A 25,273-nucleotide genomic window follows, 5' to 3' on the forward strand; every position below is an offset into this window, starting at 1 on the left:
GCCGCAGCTAACATGCTAAAAATAGTAGTGTCACTTCGGTGGCATGAGCTAGCTGCCAGAGTACAATCCTGCCCAACCCCCTGAGGATGTACTTGCATGGCTAGCCCATGCTGCTGCAGCCACATTGCTGTCTTTAGTGCACTAACTTGAGCGGAGCCAGTGCATGTCTGTTTACCAGTGCTGGGAAGCACCTACCCCAGCTGCTGTGTAGACCTGCTTTCAGGGCCAGATTAATCTTTTGTAGGCCCAGCGCCAAACATATCTGTGGGCCCCCATGGAGGCAATGGAGCATGGCACACAGAGGTCAGTCCCCAGAGCGAGTGGCCAGCCAGGGGCATGGAATGGCAAGGGCGGCCCCGCTCCGCTCAGCCCAGTGCGAGCGCAGTATTTACAAACCAGAAGTTGCCAGACGCACAGTGGCCCGCCTGGCCCTGTGCTGCCAGCATGCCCCTTCCCTTTGAGGACTGGCCCATGCCGCACCACACAGCCCCCCTGCCCAACGTGAACACCACCCCAACTCCCTAAGGCCACAGTCCCCCCGGACACCCCCCAAGACTCACTCCCCCGCACCTTGCCTCCCGGCTGCACTCACCGGCCCTACTGGGACCTGAATCTGCCCGGCAGAGCCGGCAGCACAGCCAGGGCTGGTCCCAGGGCAGGGAATTACTCCAGCCCCTCGGGAGGGGTGGGATCAGTCAGGCCAGGGTCTGTCCCGGCCGGGCTCCCTCAGGACCCACTTGCCTGGAGGGCCTCAGCCAAGTCGTCCCGTCCCGTCCCCACCCTGGGTCTCCCCTGCCCCCACGATTGGCCAGGCTTCTGCATCAGTCCCAGGCAGCTCAGCTCCGGGGAGACAGGCGGGGCCCCACAGATGGTGGGAAGTAGAGACTGTCCGGAGCTGGAGGTGCACTGGGGTCTGGTCAGGGGGCAGAGAGGAGCCAGTGGGTGGGTCCAGGGGGTGGAGAGGAGCCCTCTGCCAGACGGGGGGCAGGCCAAGCGGAGCAAGTGGTGGGTGGGGGGTAGCCAGCAGGCTGATGGGGTCTAGGGGCACAGTGCTAGTGGAGCAGGCCGGGGCCCCTTCTGAGCATGGGTGCAGCTCCATGGCGCCATTGGCACCATTGTAAACCCAGTACTGCCTGCTCTAACAGATTTGTACTACAAAAATAAACAGGAGCACTCCAGTGAATAAAGAGAAGGGGACAGTTTCTTCTCTTGAGGCTGAGATGTATCCTCCTCCTTCACCCCGATACAGAGCTTGTCATTCTATCAGTATGGGCACAAGCTAGTCCTCAGTTTGTCTAACTTCTTTCCATGCTGGGATGTATGTGCAGTACGTCAAAAGTCGAGTAGTGTAGATACTGACTGATTAGTGTAAGGGAGAAAATTGAATGGGTAGTAGACAGAATCTTGGTGACAAAAATATAATGCCCTAATAACCTGGGGCACTGTCTGTTCCTATTTTGCTGACATTAGTGTATCAATTAGCCTAAATTTTTGATGGGAGATCACAAATTTCTGGGATTTTTCCTTGTACAGCATTTAATTGTTGGACTGTCTCAGAATCCTATGATGCAGAAACCAGGCAAATAGACATGGTCTCAGAAAGCATGATCTTGACATTTCCTCAAATGATGCTTCCTTTTCAATGCTTATGGGATCTCCACACCTACAGTGTTGTGGTCCTCCAATTAAAATAGAGCTGTATATTCTGGGATGCTTTCTTCCCCTAAAATCTGTCTTGTGTAGCCAGTCATCCTTTGAATCCTCCCAGCTAGACTGCTCCGAGAGCCCTGTTTCATTTAGTGGGATTATTGGACTGTGGCTTTGTGTATTGGTCAGTATGAATGATTACAGCTATGGAGAAGGATTTTTTTTTTTTTTTTTAAACATTAGCTTTGGCTCCTTCTCCATCCCAGTTTAGCTGTATCTCCTGAGGGTTGTTTCTCATTTTAGACCTGTATCTAACACCATCAAAACACAGACCTGGCTGCTTCTTGCTCTTTATTCAATATTAGATGTAAAATTCAGTAGTTCTGATGTTGGTAATTAGCAGTAAATCACTATAGCCACATACTCAAGTAATGAATTGGCTATGAGGGTGTAATCCCATTGAAATCAGTGGAGTTGCATCTTCTTATACCAGCAATGAATGGGGCTACTTTAAGGACATGCCTCCTGCCTAACTTGATGTAATTGTTCAATTGGGATTTTAAGCATTTTAAAGGCTTATAAGAAAAGGAGTACTTGTGGCACCTTAGAGACTAACCAGTTTATTTGAGCATGAGCTTTCGTGAGCTACAGCTCACTTCATCGGATGCATCCGATGAAGTGAGCTGTAGCTCACGAAAGCTCATGCTCAAATAAATTGGTTAGTCTCTAAGGTGCCACAAGTACTCCTTTTCTTTTTGCGAATACAGACTAACACGGCTATTACTCTGAAACCTGTCATTATTAAAGGCTTATGTCTCCCAGCTTGGTTCTGTCATCTCCTCCCTCTTCTGTCTGCACTCCAGAGTTTACCTGTTGTCAGAAATGGGACAATCCAGACAATTTTGACAGACTGACCTGTGCAGCCAGGCCAGCTTTCCAGCCTCTCTTCTATTAAACTCTTGTAACAACATGTGCTCTTTAAATAATTGTCTTTCCACATTCTGTGTGGATGACTTGGCTTTGCATACCTCTCTCTGTATGACCAAGAACTACCCTTACTTGTATATACCTGTTGCAAGAATCTGTTTTTAGCTCAATAGGTAGCACAGAGTGAAAGGTTTGTGTACTTGACAATCTACTTTTTTAAAAAAAAGTTCATCCTGCTTTTAGCATAATATCTGATACCTTTGGCTCAGTCCCAATCCTGCACGACAAAGCATGTTTAGACTGGCATTGTCTGATTAGATGATAGGTAACACATAGGTGAACCAGCCTGTCCTGCAGCTGAGTTGCCAAACTGGGTTATAGTAGAAAAGATATTACTTCATCCGCCTTTTCTTATGAAATTGGAAGCATTCCATGTCATTTATGGCAGAGATGTGCTCTGCATTTTTTCCTTCTCTTTAACCCTCTTGCTAACTGGTGTGATGGATGGTTGATTTTAACTCACTAAATAAGGAACTATGTCAAACAGATTTAACACGCACTGGCCTCATTGTTGTCTTCAAAGGGAGTATTTAACAAAGATGCAGTTCCTTTATTTTGCATTGTCATAAAACGTTTGAATAGGAATGCAGGGGAGGGAAAGGAGGAGGAACAGCTATGAGCCCAATCCATTCAACTTCAGTTTGGGTTGAGTCAGCTGTTAGCTATATTTGCTGCAAGAAAGTAATGGGCAAAAGTGAAACACCTCTGTTCACAAATGCTGCTGACACCAGGCTTCCTCTTGCCCTGAACTTGAAACTAGTTTTTGCAGTTTAAGGAGAATGAAAATGAAACCTCCTAGCTCACCTAAAAGAAACAAAAAGGTCCTTTCTGAGAAGGGGATAACATTGCTGTCACACCAGTACTTTATATGCACCAGTAAAAGGCTCTATTGTACTCTCATCCTCCCTTCCCCCACTAGAGGTTCACCTGCTGAACAGGTTAAAGTACAGGCTGCTTTCATCAGCCAGACATGAATGAGGGAAAACAGGGACAGCCAAACAGCTGCTGCTTTAGTTCTGGCTTCACTGTACTATTTGCAAGGAGAAAGAAATCCGCAGAGAGATCTTGGTTAATCAGTGGAGAGAGAAATCTGTATGCAAAGTCACAGTGCCAAAGCTGAACACAGCAACAAACCTGCCACAATGTCCTTCCTGCCCTCTTGCCTACAGTAGAAACAACAAACAAACCTGGAAATGCACACCCCACACCAGTCATCAATGATGCATATTCAAATAACTTCATTTTATCCATTTTCCCCTCCTTTGTTTGTACATGGTCACACTTAAATTGCAGATGCCTTATCTTGTGTTTGTAAAGCAACAGGCACACCTGCAGTGCTGTTAAAATAAACCCATTCAACTGCAGCTAACTGTTTTGCACTTGTTGTGGGCAGGATATTCCTGTATCCTTGACATGCATTGGGACAGGGGTAGGCAACCTATGGCACGCATGCCAAAGGCGGCACACGAGCTGATTTTCAGTGGCACTCACGCTGCCTGGGTCCTGGCCACTTGTCCGGGGGGCTCTGCATTTTAATTTAATTTTAAATGAATCTTCTTAAACATTTTAAAAACCTTATTTACTTTACATACAACAATAGTTTAGTTATATATTCTAGACTTATAGAAAGAGACCTTCTAAAAACATTAAAATGTATTACTGGCACGCAGAACCTTAAATCAGAGTGAATAAATGAAGACTCGGCACACCACTTCTCACCCTTGCATTAAGATTTTTGTATTTGCAGCTGGGGGAGAGGAAGACACATGAACTGCATTTCCACTTTTTATAATCGGTGGCAAGCAAGTGTCTATCTTCCATGCATTTCTTTGCCCTTGGGCCTTGAGCTCCATTAAGTGGACCATATTTAGAAACTGAACAGCAGAATGTGCTGATAGAATCCTCATAGTTTTATTTCTTGGATCAGGAAAATTTGGGAACAAAGACAACAAAGCTTGTCACTGCTGTTTAGATGAACAGCATCTAAATGGTCTTCTTGACAACCTCTTTTACAGCACAAAAATTACTTGTGTTGTATGTAGCACAGATGGAAAAGAGGTGAATTGATTTTAGAGGTCATGGAATCCAGAACGGGATAGCTGTATCTTTTATTGCGAGGTTGAAATGAACCCATGTGATAGACTTTCATTCTAGACAAGGTGTAGATGTCAGTTTTACCAACAGTTGGAATCATTTCTATGCCTGGTGCCAGCTTATGCTTATCCTAAAGTTACAGAAATCCAGGGAAAAAGCATTTGTGGTACTTAGTGCTGTTTTAATATGGTAGAATACCACTGAGATGAATCAGCTTGCCTTCTACCTCCGTAAATGTGGGTTCAAGTGTGACCTATATCAGTTGTAGCATAAACATTATTAGCTTAGATTTGTGGTTGAATGTTACTGCACTCAAGATTTCCACTGAAGACACCTTCACCGTAGGTGGTGGTAAATGAAATAATTGTCTCTCTTGAATCACATGTGAGCAAACCTTACTTAAAAATAAAACACACACAGTCCTGTTACTGAACGGAATCAGTAAACTGAGACTACACTATGGGGGGATATCGATCTAAGTTATGCAACTGCAGCTACATGAATAACGTAGCTGAAGTCAGCGTACTTAGATCTACCTACTGTCGAGTCCGCACTACGCAGTGTCGACTGGAGACGCTCTCCCATCCAATCCCCTTGCACTTCTCGTTCAGGTGGAGTACAGAAGTCGACAGGAGAGCGATCTGCGGTGGATTTAGCAGGTCTTCACTAGACCCGCTAAATTGACTGCCAATGCATCGATCGCCACATGTCAAACCCTGGTTCGTGTAGACAAGACCTTAGTAATTGGGGAAAATGGGAGAGTATTGTATATTGTTTCAAGGTATGGGTTTAAATGAAATCTTAGGAAATATCACAGCCCTGAGATGCCACATTTCAAGTGATAAGGATTCAAACTATCTTAAGCAGAAAGGAGTATTTGTCCTCAGATAATACTGACCACCTATGTAGCACACTGTACTGTAAGCTACTTTATATACAGAATCAGTCCACTTTAGGGTGGAGCAATGTTTCCTTTCTTTCCTACTGGTATTGGATTAACCAAATCAGGTAATTGAGGGTTGGTAGAAAGTGTTGCAGGGACTCGCATCTGTGGTCCTTTTATTCCAGATTTATTTTCCATGGTCACTCTATGAAGCTAGTCCTGTAACTGGCTAAGGCCTTCACTGCCAAACTTGCTCCTTGTGCTCGTGTGCTGTTGCCCACATTCCTCTCAGAAGGACATGTTTGCATTCCAGACCATTTGCCACCTAATCTTCACTAGTTTTTTAAAAAAAGAAAAAAAAAAACCTTGAAATGTTTTTCCCCTTTCCTATGGCTTGTGGTACCTTTTTTGAACTCTTGGTCACATCACAGAGGAAACTGACTGTACACAGAATAAACAAATGAGAGAGTGGAAGAGCTCTTCAGTTTGAGATGATGCTTCTAACACCGGCCCCATCTACTAGAAAAGGTTTGTGTGTATACTATTACCAGCGAGAATGCTAAAGGAAATGCAGTTTATACCAGCAAGTATAAGTATAAGCTTTTGCTGGTATAAATTACGTCTTTTCCCTGCCCTCAGAAAGGACCTTTTTGCCAGTATAACTGCATGTTCACTAGATCTTTTACCAGCACAGTTATATCTGTTAGGGGTGAGATTCTCCCTCCCTCTCTTCCCCCCAATCCTAACTGATGTAGCTGTACTGGCATAACTTCTAAATGTGGGACTAAGGGCTTGGCTACACTTGCGAGTTAGAGTGCATTAAAGGAGCTCCGGGTGCACTAGCTCACTACCTGTCCACACTGGCAAGGCACGTAGAGCGCTGTGACTCCGTGGCTAGAGCACTCCTGGCACTCCACCTCAGCGAGTGGAATAACGTTTTGTGCGCCCCTGCTGGAGCGGCGCCAGGGTGGACACGCTGGTCTGTTAGTGCGCTCTGATCAGCCTCCAGAAATGTCCCACAATGCCTGTTCTAGCCACTCTGGTCATCTCTTTGAACTCTACTGCCCTGCCCTCAGGTGACCAACCGTCAGACTCACCCTTTAAATTTTCTGGGAATTTTGAAAATCCCCTTCCTGTTTGCTCAGCAAGGCTTGGAGTGCTCTCCGTGAATCTTTCCAGGTGACCATGCCTCCATGCGCCAGGCGATCCCCAGCATGGAGCAATGGCGAGGTGCTGGATCTCATCAGTGTTTGTGGGGAGGAAGCAGTCCAGTCCCAGCTGCGCTCCAGCCGTAGGAATTACGATACCTTCGGGCAGATATCAAGGGATATGATGGAAAGGGGCCATGACCGGGACACACTCTAGTGCAGGGTTAAAGTGAAGGAACTGCGGAATGTCTACCGCAAAGCCCACAAGGCAAACAGCGCTCCGGTGCTGCCCCTGTGACCAGCCGTTTCTACAAAGATCTGGACGCGATACTTGGGGACGACCCCACCTCCACTCAAAGTACCACCATGGGCACTTTAGAGCCCAGTTCAACAAGGCAGGAGGAAGAGGAGCAAAGTGAGAGCAAGGGTGCTGAGGTGGAGGAAGACACCCCAGAATCCCTAGATGCATGCAGCCAGGAGCTGCTCTCAAGCCAGGAGGAAGGTAGCCAGTTGCAGTGGCCGGTGCTGGGGGAAGGACAAACACCAGATGAGGTTCCGGTAAGCAGCTTTTATTTTGGGAAGGAAGTTATTCGGTGCGGGCTCTTGGGGCGAGGAGGGTTAGGGCTGCATGCATGCCTAGATGCAGAATAGGGAGTTGATGTGCTCTCACATCATGGTAATCTGCCTCAGTGATCTCTTCAAAGGTCTCATCCAGAACTTGGGCAATGCGCTTGTGCAGGTTTCTTGGGAGAGCCACTGTGGTCCTTGTCCCAGTAAGGCTAAATTGTCTGCGCCACTGTGCTGTGAGGGGCGGGGGGACCATTGCTGCACACAGAAAAGCTGCATATGGGCCAGGGCGGAAGTTGCATTGCAGTAGAAGACCCTCCCTTGCTTCCCAGGTCACCCTCAGCAGCAAGATATCTTCCAGGATAAACTCCTGTGGAAAATGTGGGGACAGCGTTCAGTATAGAGGCCCCCTGCTGCTGTTGGCTCTCCCCAAGGCACAGAAACCCAGAGGACAGTACAGCCATGAAACAATCAGTCACGTTTGACCCTGTGCTTATTCACCATTTTGGGGCTCCTGTGGGTTATGTGCACTCGCTTTGGGACGGGCAAATTTATGCTATTGTGTAGACTGTGCTTGCCCTTAAGTACGAGGGAATCATTGCTCTGTCTGGTGTGAACAATGCTGCCTCTGTTAAGTGTTGCATTTTGCCTTTACAGATGCAACGTTGAGATCTCAGCCGTGCATGTTATCACCGGCCGAAGGACTCCAAAAAATCAGAAAGAGGCCACGTAGAAGCAAGGAAGACGTGTTGCATGAAGTAATGCAGCATTCAAGTAATGAAAATCAACAAGTGCAGGAGTGGCAGGATAGTGAAAGGAGGATCCACCAGCCGAATGAGGAGCGCCGGCACAAAAGCTACGACCCTTACCCACTGCACTCAACCCCTATCACCGTGTAGTATAGACATCCTGAAGTGCAGCACTCCTTGCGCAGCACTCCAGACGGGAACACTGAGTATGATAACAGGACATACGCAAATCTGTGATTGTACCGTTCCCCACCCCCACCCCTTGCCCTTTCTGTTTCCCAAGCAGTTGTGTTTCTTTTCAATAAATGGATTTTTTGGCTTTGAAAACATTCTTTATTTTTGCATAAAGTAAAAGATACCTTAGCCCAGGAAAGAAACAGGCACCGCAAGTCAGCACAGTGCAAACAGATTCCTACTAACATTGGAACCACTGCACTTAACTCCCATGCAGGGCTCCAGACATTACTGGAGGCTTTCAGCCTCAAATTGCTCCCTCAAGGCGTCCCTAATCCTTGCAGCCCCATGCTGGGACCCTCTAATAGCCCTGCTCTCTGGCTATTCAAATTCAGCCTCCAGGTGTTGAACCTCCGAGTTCCATGCCTGAGCGAATCGTTCACCCTTCCCTTCACAAATGTTTTGGAGGGTACAGCACACGGATATAACCACGGGGAAGTGGTCATCGGCTAGGTCCAGCTTCCCACACAGAGTGCCAGCGGCCCTTTAAACGGCCAAAAGCACACTCCACAGTCATTCTGCGCTGGCTCAGCCTGTTATTGAACCGCTCCTTGCGGCTGTCAAGGCTCCCTGTGTAGGGTTTCATTAGCCATGGCATTAAAGGGTGGGCGGGTCTCCAAGGATCACAGTGGGCATTTCGACTTCCTGTACGGTGATCATCTGGTCTGGGGAAAAAAGTCCAGGCTTGCAGCTTCCTGAATAGGCCAGTGTTCTGAAAGATGCGTACGTCATGACCTTTCCGGGCCAGCCTGTGTTAATGTCAGTGAAACTCCCACGGTGATCCACAAGCGGCTGGAGAACCATAGAAAAATATCCCTTCTGATTAATGTACTCAGAGGCTAGGTGGGCTGGTGCCGAAATTGGAATATGTATGCCATGTATCGCCCCTCTGCAGTTAAGGAAGCCCATTTGTGCAAAGCCATCCACAACGTCATGCATGTTACCCAGAGTCACGATTGTTCTGAGCAGGATGCGATTAATGGCCCTGCAAACTTGCATCAACACGATTCCAATGGTTGACTTTCCCACTCCAAACTGGTTAGCCACCGATCGGTAGCTGTGTGGAGTTGCTAGCTTCCAAACTGCAATAGCCACCTGCTTCTCCACCGTCAGGGCAGCTCTCAATCTTGTGTCCTTGCGCTGCAGGGTGGGGGCGAACTCCTCACACAGTCCCATGAAAGTGGCTTTTCTCATCCGAAAGTTCTGCAGCCACTCCTATTCATCCCAGACTTGCATGATGATGTGATCCCACCACTCAGTGCTTGTTTCCCAAGCCCAAAAGCGGCGTTCCATGGTGGTGAGCACATCCGTGAATGCCACAGGCAAACTCATGTCATATGCATTACTTGAGTCAATATCCTCGTTGGAGCCCTCACTGTCACTTTGGATCATAAGGAATAATTCGACTGCCAAACGTGACATGCTGGCGAGACTCGTCGGCATACTCCTCAGCAGTTCAGGTTCCATTCCCGCAGACCGAAAGGGAAGACAACAAAAAACATTGAAAGATGGCGCCAAATGTGGATGGAAGCACAGGGATTGCTGGGATGCGAACCGATGCATCACGGGGCATTGGGACAGGACCCAGAACGCCCCCCTGCCCCCTTCCCACAAGCCACAGCGACAGAATGGGAAGAGGTGCTCTGTGGGATAGCTGCCCATAATGCACCGCTCCCAATGCCACTGCAAATGTGGCCACGCCAGTGCGCTTGCAGCTGTCAGTGTGGACAGACTGCAGCGCTTTCCCTACTGTGCTCTCCGAAGGTGGGTTTAACGCCCAGCGCTCTACACCTGCAAGTGTAGCCATGCCCTAGGTAAAGGGGCACTCCATTTGTTCTCTGACTTGTCCTGTGGTCTGTTTAGAAATGACATCCCCTCTGGAAGCCCACAACCTACAGCTCTCTTCCGATCTAATTGTAGTTACTATCTTAAGACCACATAATGTTCAGATATCCAGGGTTTGGGCCAATTGTACACTGGCATTTCTGAAGACTAGAATCTGAGCTGTTTTCAAATTGCAGTAGTGCCATAGTTGCTGACTGCAATTTTAAGGAACTGTTTACTTTGTAAACACTTTACATAGGTGTTTATATTCAGTAAACTTTTTACGTTCCTAGATAGATCCAAACTGTGTGTTTTGGTGTAAGAATGTATTTATGGCAGTCACTAAAACCAAACAAGCTGCTTTTTGTGCTCTTATCCGCTAGAGTTGTGAACATCTCTTTATAATCAGTACCTGAGCTAGTTTGATATGGCTTGATAGGCCTCTAAATAGTATGAATAAAACCCACAGTGTCCCCTCCTATGTTAGGGGATTGGATCCAGATTCACTAGTTTTCCCAACTGCCCTGTGGGACGCTGCCTTCTTGGCTGGTATGTTGAGTCCATTATGGGCACTTGCCATAAGGTTGCTAACAGGAATAGATATACAAGCTATACATAAGAGCATAGGTGGCGAGTTATGAGAGCCCGTCGTGCCCTTGCTCCACCAATATTCAGGAATGTGGGCCTGGCTCCACCAATCTTTGGGTTTATATTTTCAGAGCCATCCTGTCATAGAGTCATAGAATATCAGGGTTGGAAGGGACCTCAGGAGGTCATCTAGTCCAACCCGCTGCTCAAAGCAGGACCAATCCCCAATTAAATCATCCCAGCCAGGGCTTTGTCAAGCCTCACCTTAAAAACTTCTAAGGAAGGAGATTCTACCACCTCCCTAGGTAACACATTCCAGTGTTTCACCACCCTCCTAGTGAAAAAGTTTTTCCTAATATCCAACCTAAACCTCCCCCACTGCAACTTGAGACCATTACTCCTTGTCCTGTCATCTTCTACCACTGAGAATAGTCTAGAACCATCCTCTTTGGAACCACCTCTCAGGTAGTTGAAAGCAGCTATCAAATCCCCCCTCATTCTTCTCTTCCGCAGACTAAACAATCCCAGTTCCCTAAGCCTCTCCTCATAAGTCATGTGTTCCAGACCCCTAATCATTTTTGTTGCCCTTCGCTGGACTCTCTCCAATTTCTCCACATCCTTCTTGTTGTGTGGGGCCCAAAACTGGACACAGTACTTCAGATGAGGCCTCACCAATGTCGAATAGAGGGGACGATCACATCCCTCGATCTGCTGGCTATGCCCCTACTTATACATCCCAAAATGCCGTTGGCCTTCTTGGCAACAAGGGCACACTGTTCACTCATATCCAGCTTCTCGTCCACTGTCACCCCTAGGTCCTTTTCCGCAGAACTGCTGCCTAGCCATTCGGTCCCTAGTCTGTAGCGGTGCATGGGATTCTTCCGTCCTAAGTGCAGGACCCTGCACTTATCCTTGTTGAACCTCATCAGATTTCTTTTGGCCCAATCCTCTAATTTGTCTAGGTCCCTCTGTATCCTATCCCTACCTGCCACCGTATCTACCACTCCTCCTAGTTTAGTATCATCCGCAAATTTGCTGAGAGTGCAATCCACACCATCCTCCAGATCATTTATGAAGATATTGAACAAAACCGGCCCCAGGACCGACCCTTGGGGCACTCCACTTGATACCGGCTGCCAACTAGATATGGAGCCATTGATCACTACCCGTTGAGCCCGACAATCTAGCCAACTTTCTACCCACCTTATAGTGCATTCATCCAGCCCATACTACTTTAACTTGCTGACAAGAATACTGTGGGAGACCGTGTCAAAAGCTTTGCTAAAGTCAAGAAACAATACATCCACTGCTTTCCCTTCATCCACAGAACCAGTAATCTCATCATAGAAGGCGATTAGATTAGTCAGGCATGACCTTTCCCTTGGTGAATCCATGCTGACTGTTCCTGATCACTTCCCTCTCGTGTAAGTGCTTCAGGATAGATTCCTTGAGGACCTGCTCCATGATTTTTCCGGGGACTGAGGTGAGGCTGACTGGCCTGTAGTTCCCAGGATCCTCCTCCTTCCCTTTTTTAAAGATTGGCACTACATTAGCCTTTTTCCAGTCATCCGGGACTTCCCCCGTTCGCCACGAGTTTTCAAAGATAATGGCCAATGGCTCTGCAATCACAGCCGCCTATTCCTTTTGCAACACATCCGGCCCCATGGACTTGTGCACGTCCAGCTTTTCTAAATAGTCCCTAACCACCTCTTTCTCCACAGAGGGCTGGCCACCTACTCCCCATGCTGTGTTGCCCAGTGCAGCAGTCTGGGAGCTGACCTTGTTCGTGAAGACAGAGGCAAAGAAAACACTGAGTACATTAGCTTTTTCCACATCCTCTGTCACTAGGTTGCCTCCCTCATTCAGTAAGGGGCCCACACTTTCCTTGGCTTTCTTCTTGTTGCCAACATACCTGAAGAAACCCTTCTTGTTACTCTTAATATATCTTGCTAGCTGCAGCTCCAGGTGTGATTTGGCCCTCCTGATTTCATTCCTACATGCCCGAGCAATATTTTTATACTCTTCCCTGGTCATCTGTCCAATCTTCCACTTCTTGTAAGCTTCTTTTTTATGTTTAAGATCCGCAAGGATTTCACCGTTAAGCCAAGCTGGTCGCCTGCCATATTTACTATTCTTTTGACACATTGGGATGGTTTGTCCCTGTAACCTCAATAGGGATTCCTTGAAATACAGCCAGCTCTCCTGGACTCCTTTCCCCCTCATGTTATTCCCCCAGGGGATCCTACCCATCAGTTTCCTGAGGGAGTCGAAGTCTGCTTTCCTGAAGTCCGGGGTCCGTATTCTGCTGCTTACCTTTCTTCCCTGTGTCAGGATCCTGAACTCGACCAACTCATGGTCACTGCCTCCCAGATTCCCATCCACTTTTGCTTCCCCTACTAATTCTTCCCAGTTTGTGAGCAGCAGGTCAAGAAAAGCTCCCCCCCCTAGTTGGCTCCTCCAGCACTTGCACCAGGAAATTGGGCATCCACCCTGGGCTCCACACTTCGGGGGATCCTGCACTTCAGGGGGATGCAGGCTCCAGGGTGGCCTGGGGTGTTAGCAGGGGGCCTGGCACCAGCAGCAGCAAGCAACCTGGGCCTGCCTCTTCCCGCCTCTGCTCTGCCCCCTCCCCGTCTCTTTCGGGTTTCCGTCCCCTCCCCCAAACGACACTGGAAGCTGGCTGGGCTGGGGCCAGGTCACTCACTGCTGCTGGCACCAGGCTCCCCTCTAGCCCCCCAGGCCGCCCTGGATCCCACGTGCCCCTGAAGCACAGGGACTGGGTTGGTTTCCCCGGTCTGTCCGAGGGACAGGATGGCTCTGCTTGGACCTATTCTGGGCACGACCAAAAATTATACAGACCTGGCACCCATGCATAAGAGGATGTTATACAGGCTGACCTTTTTGGAAGTCTAACTTGACTGAAACTCAAGCTGTAATTATCAGTCAGTTTCAGCCATGAACTCTGGAGATGACCAGAGCTTGAATCATGATTTAACAAAGGTGACTTGAAGTGGAGTGGAGTTGATAAGAGGATTGACTGCGTGCAGTGTAGTGAGTCTTGTAGGTTGTGCTCAGGCAAATTTCTAAGTTTATAACCCTTATAAAACATGAGGAGTCCAACTGGATCCTTGTTTTGGAATATTCCTTTGCCATTTCTATTGTGGCAAAAGTTGCAGTATTTCAACTTTTATGCATTTGTACTGAATAACCAGGAGATCTTGGTAAGTAGATTTGAGGGTTATTGACAGAGCTGAACTGAGACAATCAAACTTCTTCTGTTGGAGCATATTTTGACTTAAAACATTATCTTTGAACCTGCTATATTTGAAACAACTAAACCATATTTAATTTCTGGCTTTTCTGTCCATGTATGATGCACAATGCCCATGACACTACATGTTCTTGAGGTGTTATTTTTGTTTTCACCAGACTGTAGAACATGGATTTCCTCACCAGCCCAGTGCATTGGGATATAGCCCCTCTCTCCATCTTATGGCTATCGGGACCAGATCAGGAGCCATCAAACTGTATCCTTTCTACACATGTGATTTAGAACTTGCAGTGTCAGGCTGGATTCTCAGATTGTCTGGAGTTTTATCCCACAAACAAAGCAAAGAACCTCACCCAGTAACCTCAGTAACCCTTCTGTTTGAGCTCTAGCACTGCTTTTAGAGAGATGGTTAATTACTCTTGCTTAATTTTTCACCTTATTTTTGTCTGTAGTGGAATATATGATCTTCAGAAATGAGCAAAGTACATGGAACATGACTAATGAATCTTGTTTTCCCTTATCCAGTTTTATATGTAATTGTGTTCATATAATGCATTTAACATTTGTATGTATTATATGGAAGTAGTAAAAGCGGGTGAAGTGATCTGATTCCTTTTAGAGAGAGAAGATGGGTGAGGTAATATCTTTTGTTGGTCAGACCTGAAGACTTGCTCTGTGTAAACTCAAAAGCTTGTCTCTCTCACCAACAGAAGTTGGTTCAATAAAAGATATTCCCTCGCCCACGTTGCCTCTCTAATATCCTGGGACCAACATGGTTACAATAACACTGCATACAACAAATTCCTTTTAGCAAGTAAGATCATATGTGGAGGATCAGACTAGATGAGCATAATGATCCTTTCTGGCCTTAAAACCAAATTGTCCCTTATTGTAAACTCCAAGGCTATCTTAATACTGTAAAGTGGGAGAGGGAGACTATTTTTTTTAATGAATACCATCTCAAAGGTTGAAGTTTAAGCCATGAGGACATTCTGCTTCCTGGATTAAAAGTCCCCTAATGTTGGGCCAGAAGTAAAACTGTTGAAGGCAGTTGTTTGTCCAGTCCCAGGATAGCATGTATTGTGTATACACAAAGGCATTGAGAGGCGGTTCCCATGACACAAGGCCAGCTGAGTTTGGAATGAAAGAGGCGTTCACTCCAACCCAGAAAGGAAAAGTTAGAGCTGTCTGCTTGCTTAATCATTTCCAGCACTGTTTGTGTTCAGAGAGGCTGAGCTCTGCAGGAAGGCGTTAGCCATCTGTCTCCTGGTTACAGATTGGTTAAGCAGGGATTGAAGTGTGTGGGAAACCACTAACAACCTTTGGAGAAAGCAGGGTCCAGCCACCCTTTCTACATCTCCCCCAAACTACCAAGTAAAAACTCCTGTACTTGCTTTCCATTGTTGTGTGCACACTGAACTTGAACTAGGCATGTATGGATTCAAAGGAATCTATGATCACCACTGATTCCACTCGGTTTCTAACTAAATCTCATCTCATTTGCTAGCAAACTGCTCCTCAAGTGATTGTAGCTGTGGGTGATCTTTAATACTGTTGATCCTCAACAAACATTTCAGATATGGTGCTCCTGGGGTGGAGTTTATGGGTTTACATGAAGAGAATAATACCGTCATGCAGATACACTTTATTCCCGGCCAGGTGAGTGGAATTCATATACCTCATGGAATCCATATACCTCAGTTACTCTGTGTGTGTGTGTGTGTGTGTGTGTGTGTGTGTGTGAGAGCAGCTTTGAAAACCCATTGACTTGGACATGGAGGATGGATGGACTCACCTCCAAGCCCTGAGTTCTAGAATCCTTTTGGGCTGTGTAATGTCTGTGTCCTAGAAATGCTGGGTCTGTGACAGGCCTCCCCAGTGGTGTTCGTTGTGCTGTAAATTGCACCCATTGTCGTGAAGATGTTAGTCATAAACATAGAGAGAGCACCTTTAATTGAGCTCAGAAAGCACCTGGTGGTAGTGGCAACAGGATTAGGATAGTTGCTGTTGCAAGAGGCTGTCTGAAAGGGCTCCCTTTTGTATTGCAACCTGCATTCCTGCAGTGGTGGTATATCCCTTTTCCTCTGTGCTATGTAGTGCTCGCCAGGTGACATAGCAGCTGCTGTTCAGCAGGTTTCATCATTCTTTGGCCTGACATGCTTTGGCTAACCTAGCCACTTTTAAGCTTCCTTCCTTTGCTCTTGCATAGTAAGGCTTCACCACTAACTAAAAATGGGAAGATAAAATTCCCCAGATGCCTGTTGGCTTTCTAACTGCCCTCCTCCCTTCCTCCCCCCCCCCCCGCCCCCCCCCACACACAACCAGACCAGCGTGCCACAAGTACTCCTTTTCTTTTTACTGTCTGACTCACCCATTTGGGGAGAGCAGTGTTGTATTATGAGGGTGTGAATTCTCTAGATAGTAAACCACGCAAAATTTAATGGTATAAACTGAAACTCCCATGGGGGAGTATTGCATGTTGTACCAGGTGTGGCTTCAGCAGGCAAAAAATGCTTCATTTGAATGTACAACTGGCAGGGCTGGGCTCATAAAAGGAGTCTGTGGCACCACCCTTGAGAATGAAGTTGGACGCAAAGAATGCAGGATGAGTGGTGAAGTGGAATACACCAGCAACTCCCAAAGCAGGGGTGTGGAGGGGTGTGTACCCACTTCAGCAAACCATGAAGGAAGTAAATACTGTGTGCTAGCTACAACATAGCTCTCTGAAATAGGTAGCAGAGTGTGGGATTTACCAATTGATGAAAATGCAGCTAATATTGCATCCTTCAGAGGATCAGACCCTCATCCCTCCCTGCTGGTATATTGGATACAGAAGCAGACAATAAATGCTTTTAAGCCTGCAGGCCATTCTGTGTAGTCCCGAAGTCCCTTACTGCCTGAGTCAGCAGAATTCTGCTGAATATAACTGTGTAAGCCCGCTGCCCTGTGCGACTGGTTCCTGAATCCTGGATTAACTGAGGTAATCCCTGAACAGCAGTGGTTTATTGCTTGACTTAGTATACTGCTTTTAAATAGGTTGCTTTCTTTATGATCATGTCTCTTGATTTTAGTGCCAGCTGGTGACACTGCTGGATGATAACAGCTTGCATCTCTGGAGCCTGAAGCAGCATAGTGGGGCATCTGAGCTGCAGGAGGAGCAACGCTTCACACTTCGGGGGCCTCCTGGGTATTGTGCTCTAATACTGCTCTTTCTCTCCTTCCTGTGCCACCCACACAGCAGTTTATGAAGTGCACTCTGACATGGCTTAGTTCACAGTGCCCTGGTTTAGGGCCCAATCCACCTTTCGACTGAAGTCAATAGGGGTGTTTTCCATTGGTGTCAACAGGATTTGAATGAGGCCTCATCTGAATACAAAGGTGCACCAATTTAAAGGTCTATTTTTAAAATGCATTTAGTTTAAATCTGTGCAACTCTGTATACTCACTCAAATCAATTTAAACCTGACATATATGTTGAGCTTACCCCTGTAACTACTCTTACATCAGTAAATGTGTCCACGGATTTAACTAAATCATTTAAACCACAGTTTAAAATATTCCAGTATTTCTAGTTTAACTTTTTCCAGTTTCTGGACAACTTATTTATTTCTGCTCCTGTGGGTAGTTAGATGATTTAACTGGCAATTGGTCCTGCTTCGAGCAGGGGGTTGGACTAGATGACCTTCTGGGGTCCCTTCCAACCCTGATATTCTATGATTCTATGAATTTCCCCCTAATAGTGACTAACACACACAGCTCTCTATCAATGCATTTCTGGATTATTTTTAGGTTTATTTTAAAGCTGGTGTTCTGCTTCCAAAAAAAACAAGATCGTAGCTCAAAGCTCCATTTGTCCAGCAAAATGCTTACTGAATCTCTTGCAAATGGCTTATGGGTAAAGCAGGGGTCAGCTTTCATCTGAGGCTCTATGGAGCTGTTTAAATGAATACCGTAGCTGCTTCTCTCTAGAACTGATCTCCTTCACAGGCAGTTAACTGGTTTCTTTTTGCATTCACAGATCTCCTCCAAGTGCCACCCAGATAACGGTTGTCCTTCCACATTCATCACGGGAAGTTCTGTACCTTGGCACAGAGAGTGGCAATGTCTTTGTGGTAGAGCTCCCGTCCTTCAGACTGTTAGAGGATAGGACCATCACCTCTGAGGCAGTGCTGCAGCGGTGAGCAAACGGGTATATTGACCAATGGGATTGGTCATGTATAGACAGAAGGGAAAAGTTTGTGTGTTGCACTTAACCAATTTTTTATTCCAGTTTGTACACTGGAGCCTAACTTACATTAAATGTTACAGGCTGCAAATGTTGGATGGTGTTGGAGAGACAAATCCTTACTCTGGGCCCTAGTTTGTCTGTGTTATACAGATGGTATTCTCTGGACAGGAATAACCCAAGACACTTATAGCAGAGGTGCTGTAGAACATTGCAGAACTATTTAGGGGAAGCATGCAGTAGGTCTGCAAATGCTGTGCCTGTCTCATCTAGTGCTCAGTCCCTCATGATTAAGGGTACAATTTTGTCATAGATATTTTTAGTAACAGTCATGGACCGGTCATGGGCAATAAACAAAAATTCACAGAAGCCATGACCTGTCCCTGACTTTTACTAAAAACATCCCTGACAAAATGAGGAGGCAGGCGGGTCTGGCACCCTGTCCCGTTGCATGCAGTGGCTGGGAGCTGTGGCCCCCCACTCCTGCAAGGGGTGAGGAGCTGCGGGGGGGATCCCCTGCCATCAGCAGCGGCTGGGAGCTTGGTGGGGAGGGAGGGGAGATCCTCCACTGCCCTGTGAGGCTGGGGAGCGCCAGGGTCCCCCAGCCACTGCGGCAGTGCTCCAATGTCATGGATTCTGTCACTTCTGCAACCTCAGTGACATAATTGTACCCTTACTCATGATTATGTATCCAAGTCTCGCCAACAAATATTCAATTAATTTGAAGGTTCCAGAATGTTTAACAAGGCATTTAATTTTTTATATGGGCGATGGGCAAAGTTGCTACCTCTTTCCTATATCTACAGAAACTCAGGGTAACATTTTTAAAAATGCCCAAGGTTCCTAGGGTGCTTTGGATGCTTTAGAAAATTTTCCCCTGATTCCTTATGTACCTGTAACCTTTTGAGGTGGGAGTCTCACCAAAAAACACATTTTGTGGAATGCGTTGCTTCCAGTGCTGGCTGTAAGCACAAACGGTTGGCAACAGGCTCGTGTCAGCTTCACCCCACTGCCTGTGGCACTCCTCTCCACTCTTTCCCTGCCCCTGTCAGTGGGACTGGAGAGGGAGATAGCTCACATCCTTTCTACTCCCCACTTTGTGGGCTTCCTGCTGTAGATTTCATCACAGGCATCTGATTTCCCCTTCTGATGGTGGGACTGGGCAAGGAGGTCCTCTCATTTAGAGCCTCCACAGTAGTTTCCTTGCTTTATGCCCTGCAAATTGTAAGGATCTTGGCTGAGTTTTAAAAGATGCCATGCTTGCTCTCACCCTTCTAAGAGTTTCACCTTCCCTGTCCTTCCCAGCATGTTTCTCTCCCATACTTATGCTGTCAATGTGGCTGTCATAGGCAGGTGCACGTGGATTAATTTTTCTCCGCATTTTGCCCAGGGTGCCAGAAGACTATCGTAACAGGCGGTCGTTTGAATTGGTTGAAGCCTTACGGGAGCATCCCAGGAACCCTGGCCAGATTCTGATTGGATACAGCAGGGGCCTCATTGTCCTCTGGGACGTGCATAACAAAAGAGTGTCGCACCACTTCCTGGGCAGTCAGGTATTAATGAGGGCTGAAATCATTGGGCATGAGGAAGGTGAGCCCCCCTCTCTCCAGGGTTCTCTGAAGAAATAGATCCAGGAGGTACTGGGAGAGCCAACTCCGTTATTTCCCTCTTATGAATGTATATTCCGGTTCTGGAAGGGTTAAAGATTCTCTGGATGTCGGTCATTCTGTGTCTCTTCCTCCCTAGCAACTGGAGAACCTCTTTTGGCAGAAGGATGGCCGTCAAATCATTAGCTGCCATTATGATGGAAGTTATGCCCAGTGGCCAGTATCCAATGATAACGGGCAGCCTGAGCCCCTGGAAAGCAAAGTGCCTTATGGTCAGTATATATGTGATAGAAACAAACTGCTTCTGTGCTGAGGCTTAAACTGCTTTTGTTGAACTGCTCTTAAATTCAAAGTCGCTTCAAGCCCCTCTGGGATCTCGGAGACAAGCTCTCCCCTGGTGTGTAGTCATGGCAGCGCAATGCAGAGCTGTTGCCCCAATGGGCATTAAACATCTTAACTCAAAGGGGTCTCTTAAATCCAGTTTGCTTTGAACTCTGCTGAAGCAAGGATGTCTAACTGAATGTCTGTACTGAGCATAGATGAGCAGGAGGTAAAAATCTGCGTACAGAAGCATAGCTCACATGATCGGGAAAGGAGCTAGGGATTCAGTTTTATTCCTTGTTCTGAGTCAGGTGTCCAGCTTGTTGCCGGCATGCAGTGCCGAGAGGCAAAACAACAGCAGGGGTTCGTTACCCGGTGTGCTTCACTCAATAATTACAACGGGGTGGAGAAGCAGAAAAGTTTATTTGAAGCTTCAAAAAGGTACAGGGAGATTAGAATCTCAAATCCTGTACCCAGAGCAGGAAGTTACACAGGCTTTTATACATATATACATTTATATTTATGTAATAGTAAGCTGCCCTAAGTATCCATATAGCCAGCCAATCCAGTTACCAGCTAGTTGAATTTCTTCTCTGGTCTGTTACTTCAGTGCTAAAGAGGAAGTGATGCCTCTTGTTGGCTGAAACTCCTCAAAAGATGATGACTTCTTCCTTTGGCCATATGGAGGCCTCCATATTGGCCTGACCTGGCCTTTAGAGCTTACTATCACCCCTGCGTTAACCAGAAGAGAGTGCTGGAAATTGAGGCACTTCTGGTTAATGCAGAGGTGATAGTAACCAGAACTGCATTACTGACAGCAATACAAGTCAGCTACCCTTTGGCCTTAGCCTTCTTCGCACTGAATAATACTACTAGAAATGGCATCTCCTAGAGAAAGTACTGCTTCTCTGAGTTCAGCACAGTGAGGTGCCACTGCTCCACATACTATTCAGCTCGTGTGGCCCTACCATGTATTTGGCACTTTTGTCACTATCAAGCAGAATAATTTAAAAATGGCCTTCAATTTCCACTCTGCTTCCCCTTGCTAGAAATATGAACGCCACCTAATGGAAGATGCATCTTACAATTGTGGTAACTTTGTAAATCTGTCGTCCTAGGTCCTTTCCCTTGCAAGGCCATTTCCAAGATTTATTGGCAGACGACAAAGAATGGGTAGGTTCTCGGTTATTCCTTTCCCTCCCACTTGCTGTTTACAAGAGATACTTAAAATAATAAAGGGGTTGGGGGTAGGGAAGCACAAGTTTTCTTGTAATCCGTTGCTGACTACACTGGTCTCTCACATGTAGCCCCTTTTGAGTAACACTGTAAGGAGCCTTTGTCAAACATTGGGGCCTCAGACTTTCTCAGTTAATAAGTTTTTGGTGAAATAGATGGACTCTAAAGAGAGCACAAACGTTGTGTGTCTTTGTTTTTAAGGCTACCTTACATTATATTCCAAGGAGGGATGCCCCGGGCTAGCTATGGTGACCGGCACAGTATCTCTGTCATCCATGGCAGCCAGCAGACTGCCTTTGACTTTACATCACGGGTGATAGACTTCTTTGTCATCTGCAATGCAGATCCTGCCGCAGGTATGTGTTGAGAAGGTGCCCCTTCTCTTCTGAAGAGTCAGGGGCAGCCTGGAGTTGCTCTATGGGTGGAGATTCTGGACATGACAAATAGCACTTAGATGCAAAGCCCTGTTTTGCTTGTGTTGAGTTGTTTTGTATCATTTTAAATGTCTAAAGATGCAATTTATAAGTGAAGTGTGAAATACTGGCAGCAGTGATGGATCAGCTACAAACTTCGTAAGCACCCACTAAAACCCACTTGTTGTATTATTGTTCACACTCTTATCAGCTCATGGAAACAGAGCAAGGCTGGACATGGGGCATGATTAAGTTACAAGATCCAGTTCTGAATATTTCCATTAAGAGACAGCGCGTCAAAGGGGACTGTAATTAAAAAAAACAATCTCAGACTGGGAGTGAATAGCTTTCTTAATTAGTGTCTGGGTTTATGACATGAGGCTCCATATAGCATATGAACAAAGGGTAAGGTTACAACTAAGGGTCGATATACAAAGCATTTTATTAATTCTCTGCTGGCCAACACAAATGTTTACATTTTTTTATACAGCTTAGAAATGACTCAATCGTATTTGTTCCACCAGCGCCCAATCAGCATGTCCCATAACTTCTCCTTTTCCTGCTAGCAATGTGGAGCCTTTGCTACCTAAGTTTGCAATACCTGGAATCACTTCCTCTCTTTATCCATCAGATCTGAATGTGTCAATGATCCAACCCCCATCTGACTCTTTCCCCAAAACCTTTCTGGTTCTCCTGCCCACTTCACTATTGCTACTGATCTCGCCTTCAAAACAGATGTCAACTTAGTTATTTTAAGTTACAGAAATACACTGTTTAAAAAAAAAATAAAAATTGTGGAATGAATTGCAAAACTAAGTGCCTCGGGGGGTTTTGTGAGCAACTCTCTCCTGTCATGTGCTATTTAGCCTTGCTAGGTTTTTCAGTTTATGGTGGTCTGTAATACAGAGAAGACTTCCAGTTTTAATAGATGTCTTGGAGAAGCAGACATCTAGTTTGGAAACTAAACACTGTAGCTGTTTCCATGGCTTTAAAGGATTTTTTTCAGTTGGACTTTAATTGCTTCTTTATGATGTATGATGAAAGCAGGAAAGATGTTTGTCACTATAACCTTGTTGACACTATACTACCTATTACAGATAAGGTTACAGTGTCTTCCAGGATAGACAAGACCTGAATTTCTTATTTTAAAAGACAAGCTTTCGGTCCTCCTTTATACATCCTATAGAAGCACATGAGCCAATTTTCTTAACCTTGCAGGTGTCGGCTCTGAGATGCTGACAAGAGAATATATTTGAAGTTGGAATAATCAGAGTTTTATGATCACACTTGACACTTCTAAACACAATTCCTGGATGTGAATTAAGAGGCTTTAGCCTGAAATAACTACAAGCTACCAAGCTTGTACTGCCCAAGGATTGAGCAATTCAGTTTGCCTGTGTTTCTAATGTGTGCACGCAGGAGCTGTTAGAGGAAGCTGTAGCTGCAGCACTGCAGACCAGGAAGTTATTTACAACTAAATGTCGTGTCTGTGGTCAGCAAGCTTCCTTGTGGCTGAGTGCTTAATACTAGTGGATCTGCCCAGCTCACCTTACGTGTCCCTTAAAGTGTTCTTCATGATGGAAGTAGCGAGGGGTGGCTATATCCCAAAGCCACTTAAATGAATGAGTGTGAAGCTTGTGTATAGCAGCATGATTCTAGAAGGCAGCTCTTTCCCTTCCCCCATCTTTAGACTGAGAATACTTTTAAAAAAATAATCAGATTGGAAGTTCCTGTTTGTTTCCAGCTGTTGGTGGGTGGATGGATGGGAGACACATGCGTAACACACTATTGCCTGTACTGTTAGACTGTGCATCTACAGTGTACTGCCCATACTATTAATGCTGTACCAAGGTGCAGTGCCCACTATATTTATATAGTGCTTATAGCTGCATGGTGCTCTATGGATGTACAAGAGACTGGGTCGTTGCCCTGCAGAGTTTATCTCAATTAGGCACAGTGAAGGACAGCAGACTGAGGAGCAAAATAACAAAACACTTAGTTCTTTTAGCTATATCGTATCCCCATCACCACTTTATATATGGAGAAACTGAGTCACAGAAGTGACTAGACTAGGGTTGTTCAGCAGGCCAGAGCCAGAAGTACAACCCAGATCACCTGACTCCTAACCCAGTGTGAGGTAGAGAAATAATGCACTTAAAGCAAATATTAATACACTTAGTATCTTGTAGGGTTTGTTTAGGAGATTTTGTTACTGGTGAGTCTTATACTTCAGATGGTCAGACAAGTGAGCAGGAGGTGAATTAATGGTGGAAAACTAATAAACCAAATAGAGTTGTGAACAGAGAGATGGCCAAGGAGAGCTGTTTGGGGTATGATAAGTGGGCTGCGTTGATGTGAATGCAGCTGTGTTCACTTTGTTAGATTTCCCACTGAAATAACGTGCACTTATGTAGTTTTTATATGATGCTCTTTAAAGAGCTGAAAAACCTGCATTAATAAATAATTTAGATGATGGGTAGAGCCAAACTTTGGTTTTCCCGTCAGTAACATGGCCGCCGTGCAACATATGTAAAAGCATGAATATCAGGGTGCAGTGAAGGGAGAGGGGCGCAGAGGGCCCATGACGAGATGACAGAGTGCTGTCTGGCCCCTACTTAAGTGAGTGGCATTGTGACCCTATGCACCAGGACGCAATGCCACTCATTCAGATTTGGCCTAGCCAGCCCCCTGTCCTGATGACGGGCTGTCCAGGCCAAAGTTGAGTAAGTGGTGTTATGGTCCTGGTGCGCAGGGTCACATTGCCACTCACATTTGGGGCTGCCAGTAATCTGAGCCCCCTCCTGAGCAAAATTCTGGTTGAGCTTCTGAGTGTTAATACCATATACAGTAATACGGAATTCTAGAAGTCTCAGCTTTGTGGTTGCATTAACGGCTTTTTGTACGTAATTGATGATTGTAGTGCTGTTACAGGTATAGAGATGTTCTTTTCAAGCATTGCAGATGGCACAGCACACCAGAAGCAGGGAAGCTTCAGATGTCTGAGAGCTGAAATGTAAACATTTGTCAATTCCAAGTAGCGCAGCATTTCCCAGAACCTGCTGCATTACTGCTTTTAAGCAGCTTAGCCTTGAGGGACTGAGGCCTTAACAGAGCACTGAAACAGTCATTGCCGGGGTCAATACATACCCATCCATCCCAGCCATTATTAGCTAACTGTAGGTCAAAGGCCTCTTGGGTATATCTACACTGCAATAAAAAAATCCACGCCACTGAGTCTCAGAGCTTGGGTCAGTTGACTTGGGCTCACGGGCTGTGGGGCTAAAGATAGCAGTGTAGCTGTTCAGGCTGGGGATGGAGCATAGGCTCTGAGACCCTGCAAAGGGGGAGGGTCTCAGAGCCAGAGCCTGAATGTCTCCAGTGAAATTTTAGCCCCACAGCCTGAGCCCCATGGGCCCAAGTCAGCTGACCCAGGTACAGCCACAGGTCTTTTATTGCAGTCTATATGTACCCAAATGACA

The 25,273-nt window shown here is 46.2% G+C and overlaps 1 protein-coding gene across 10 annotated transcripts in view; it reads left to right on the top strand.

Annotated features, from left to right (window-relative positions):
• LLGL2 (LLGL scribble cell polarity complex component 2) overlaps nucleotides 1-25,273 on the top strand; it is a 64,284-nt gene that overhangs the window by 18,613 nt on the left and 20,398 nt on the right. For all 10 annotated transcript variants that reach the window (XR_005227600.2, XR_006285659.1, XR_006285660.1 and 7 more), the window contains 8 exons: nucleotides 14,151-14,248; nucleotides 15,570-15,651; nucleotides 17,064-17,179; nucleotides 18,011-18,169; nucleotides 19,608-19,770; nucleotides 19,964-20,096; nucleotides 21,264-21,318; nucleotides 21,583-21,737. Coding sequence is in view for 7 of the 10 variants with exons in the window: in XM_027834675.3 (XP_027690476.2) it covers nucleotides 14,151-14,248; nucleotides 15,570-15,651; nucleotides 17,064-17,179; nucleotides 18,011-18,169; nucleotides 19,608-19,770; nucleotides 19,964-20,096; nucleotides 21,264-21,318; nucleotides 21,583-21,737 (961 nt within the window). In the remaining 3 variants the exon portion in view is untranslated. The remainder of the gene's footprint in view (nucleotides 1-14,150; nucleotides 14,249-15,569; nucleotides 15,652-17,063; nucleotides 17,180-18,010; nucleotides 18,170-19,607; nucleotides 19,771-19,963; nucleotides 20,097-21,263; nucleotides 21,319-21,582; nucleotides 21,738-25,273) is intronic.

This window comes from Chelonia mydas, chromosome 14, assembly GCF_015237465.2.
Source record: "Chelonia mydas isolate rCheMyd1 chromosome 14, rCheMyd1.pri.v2, whole genome shotgun sequence".
NCBI classification, from domain to species: domain Eukaryota; kingdom Metazoa; phylum Chordata; order Testudines; family Cheloniidae; genus Chelonia; species Chelonia mydas.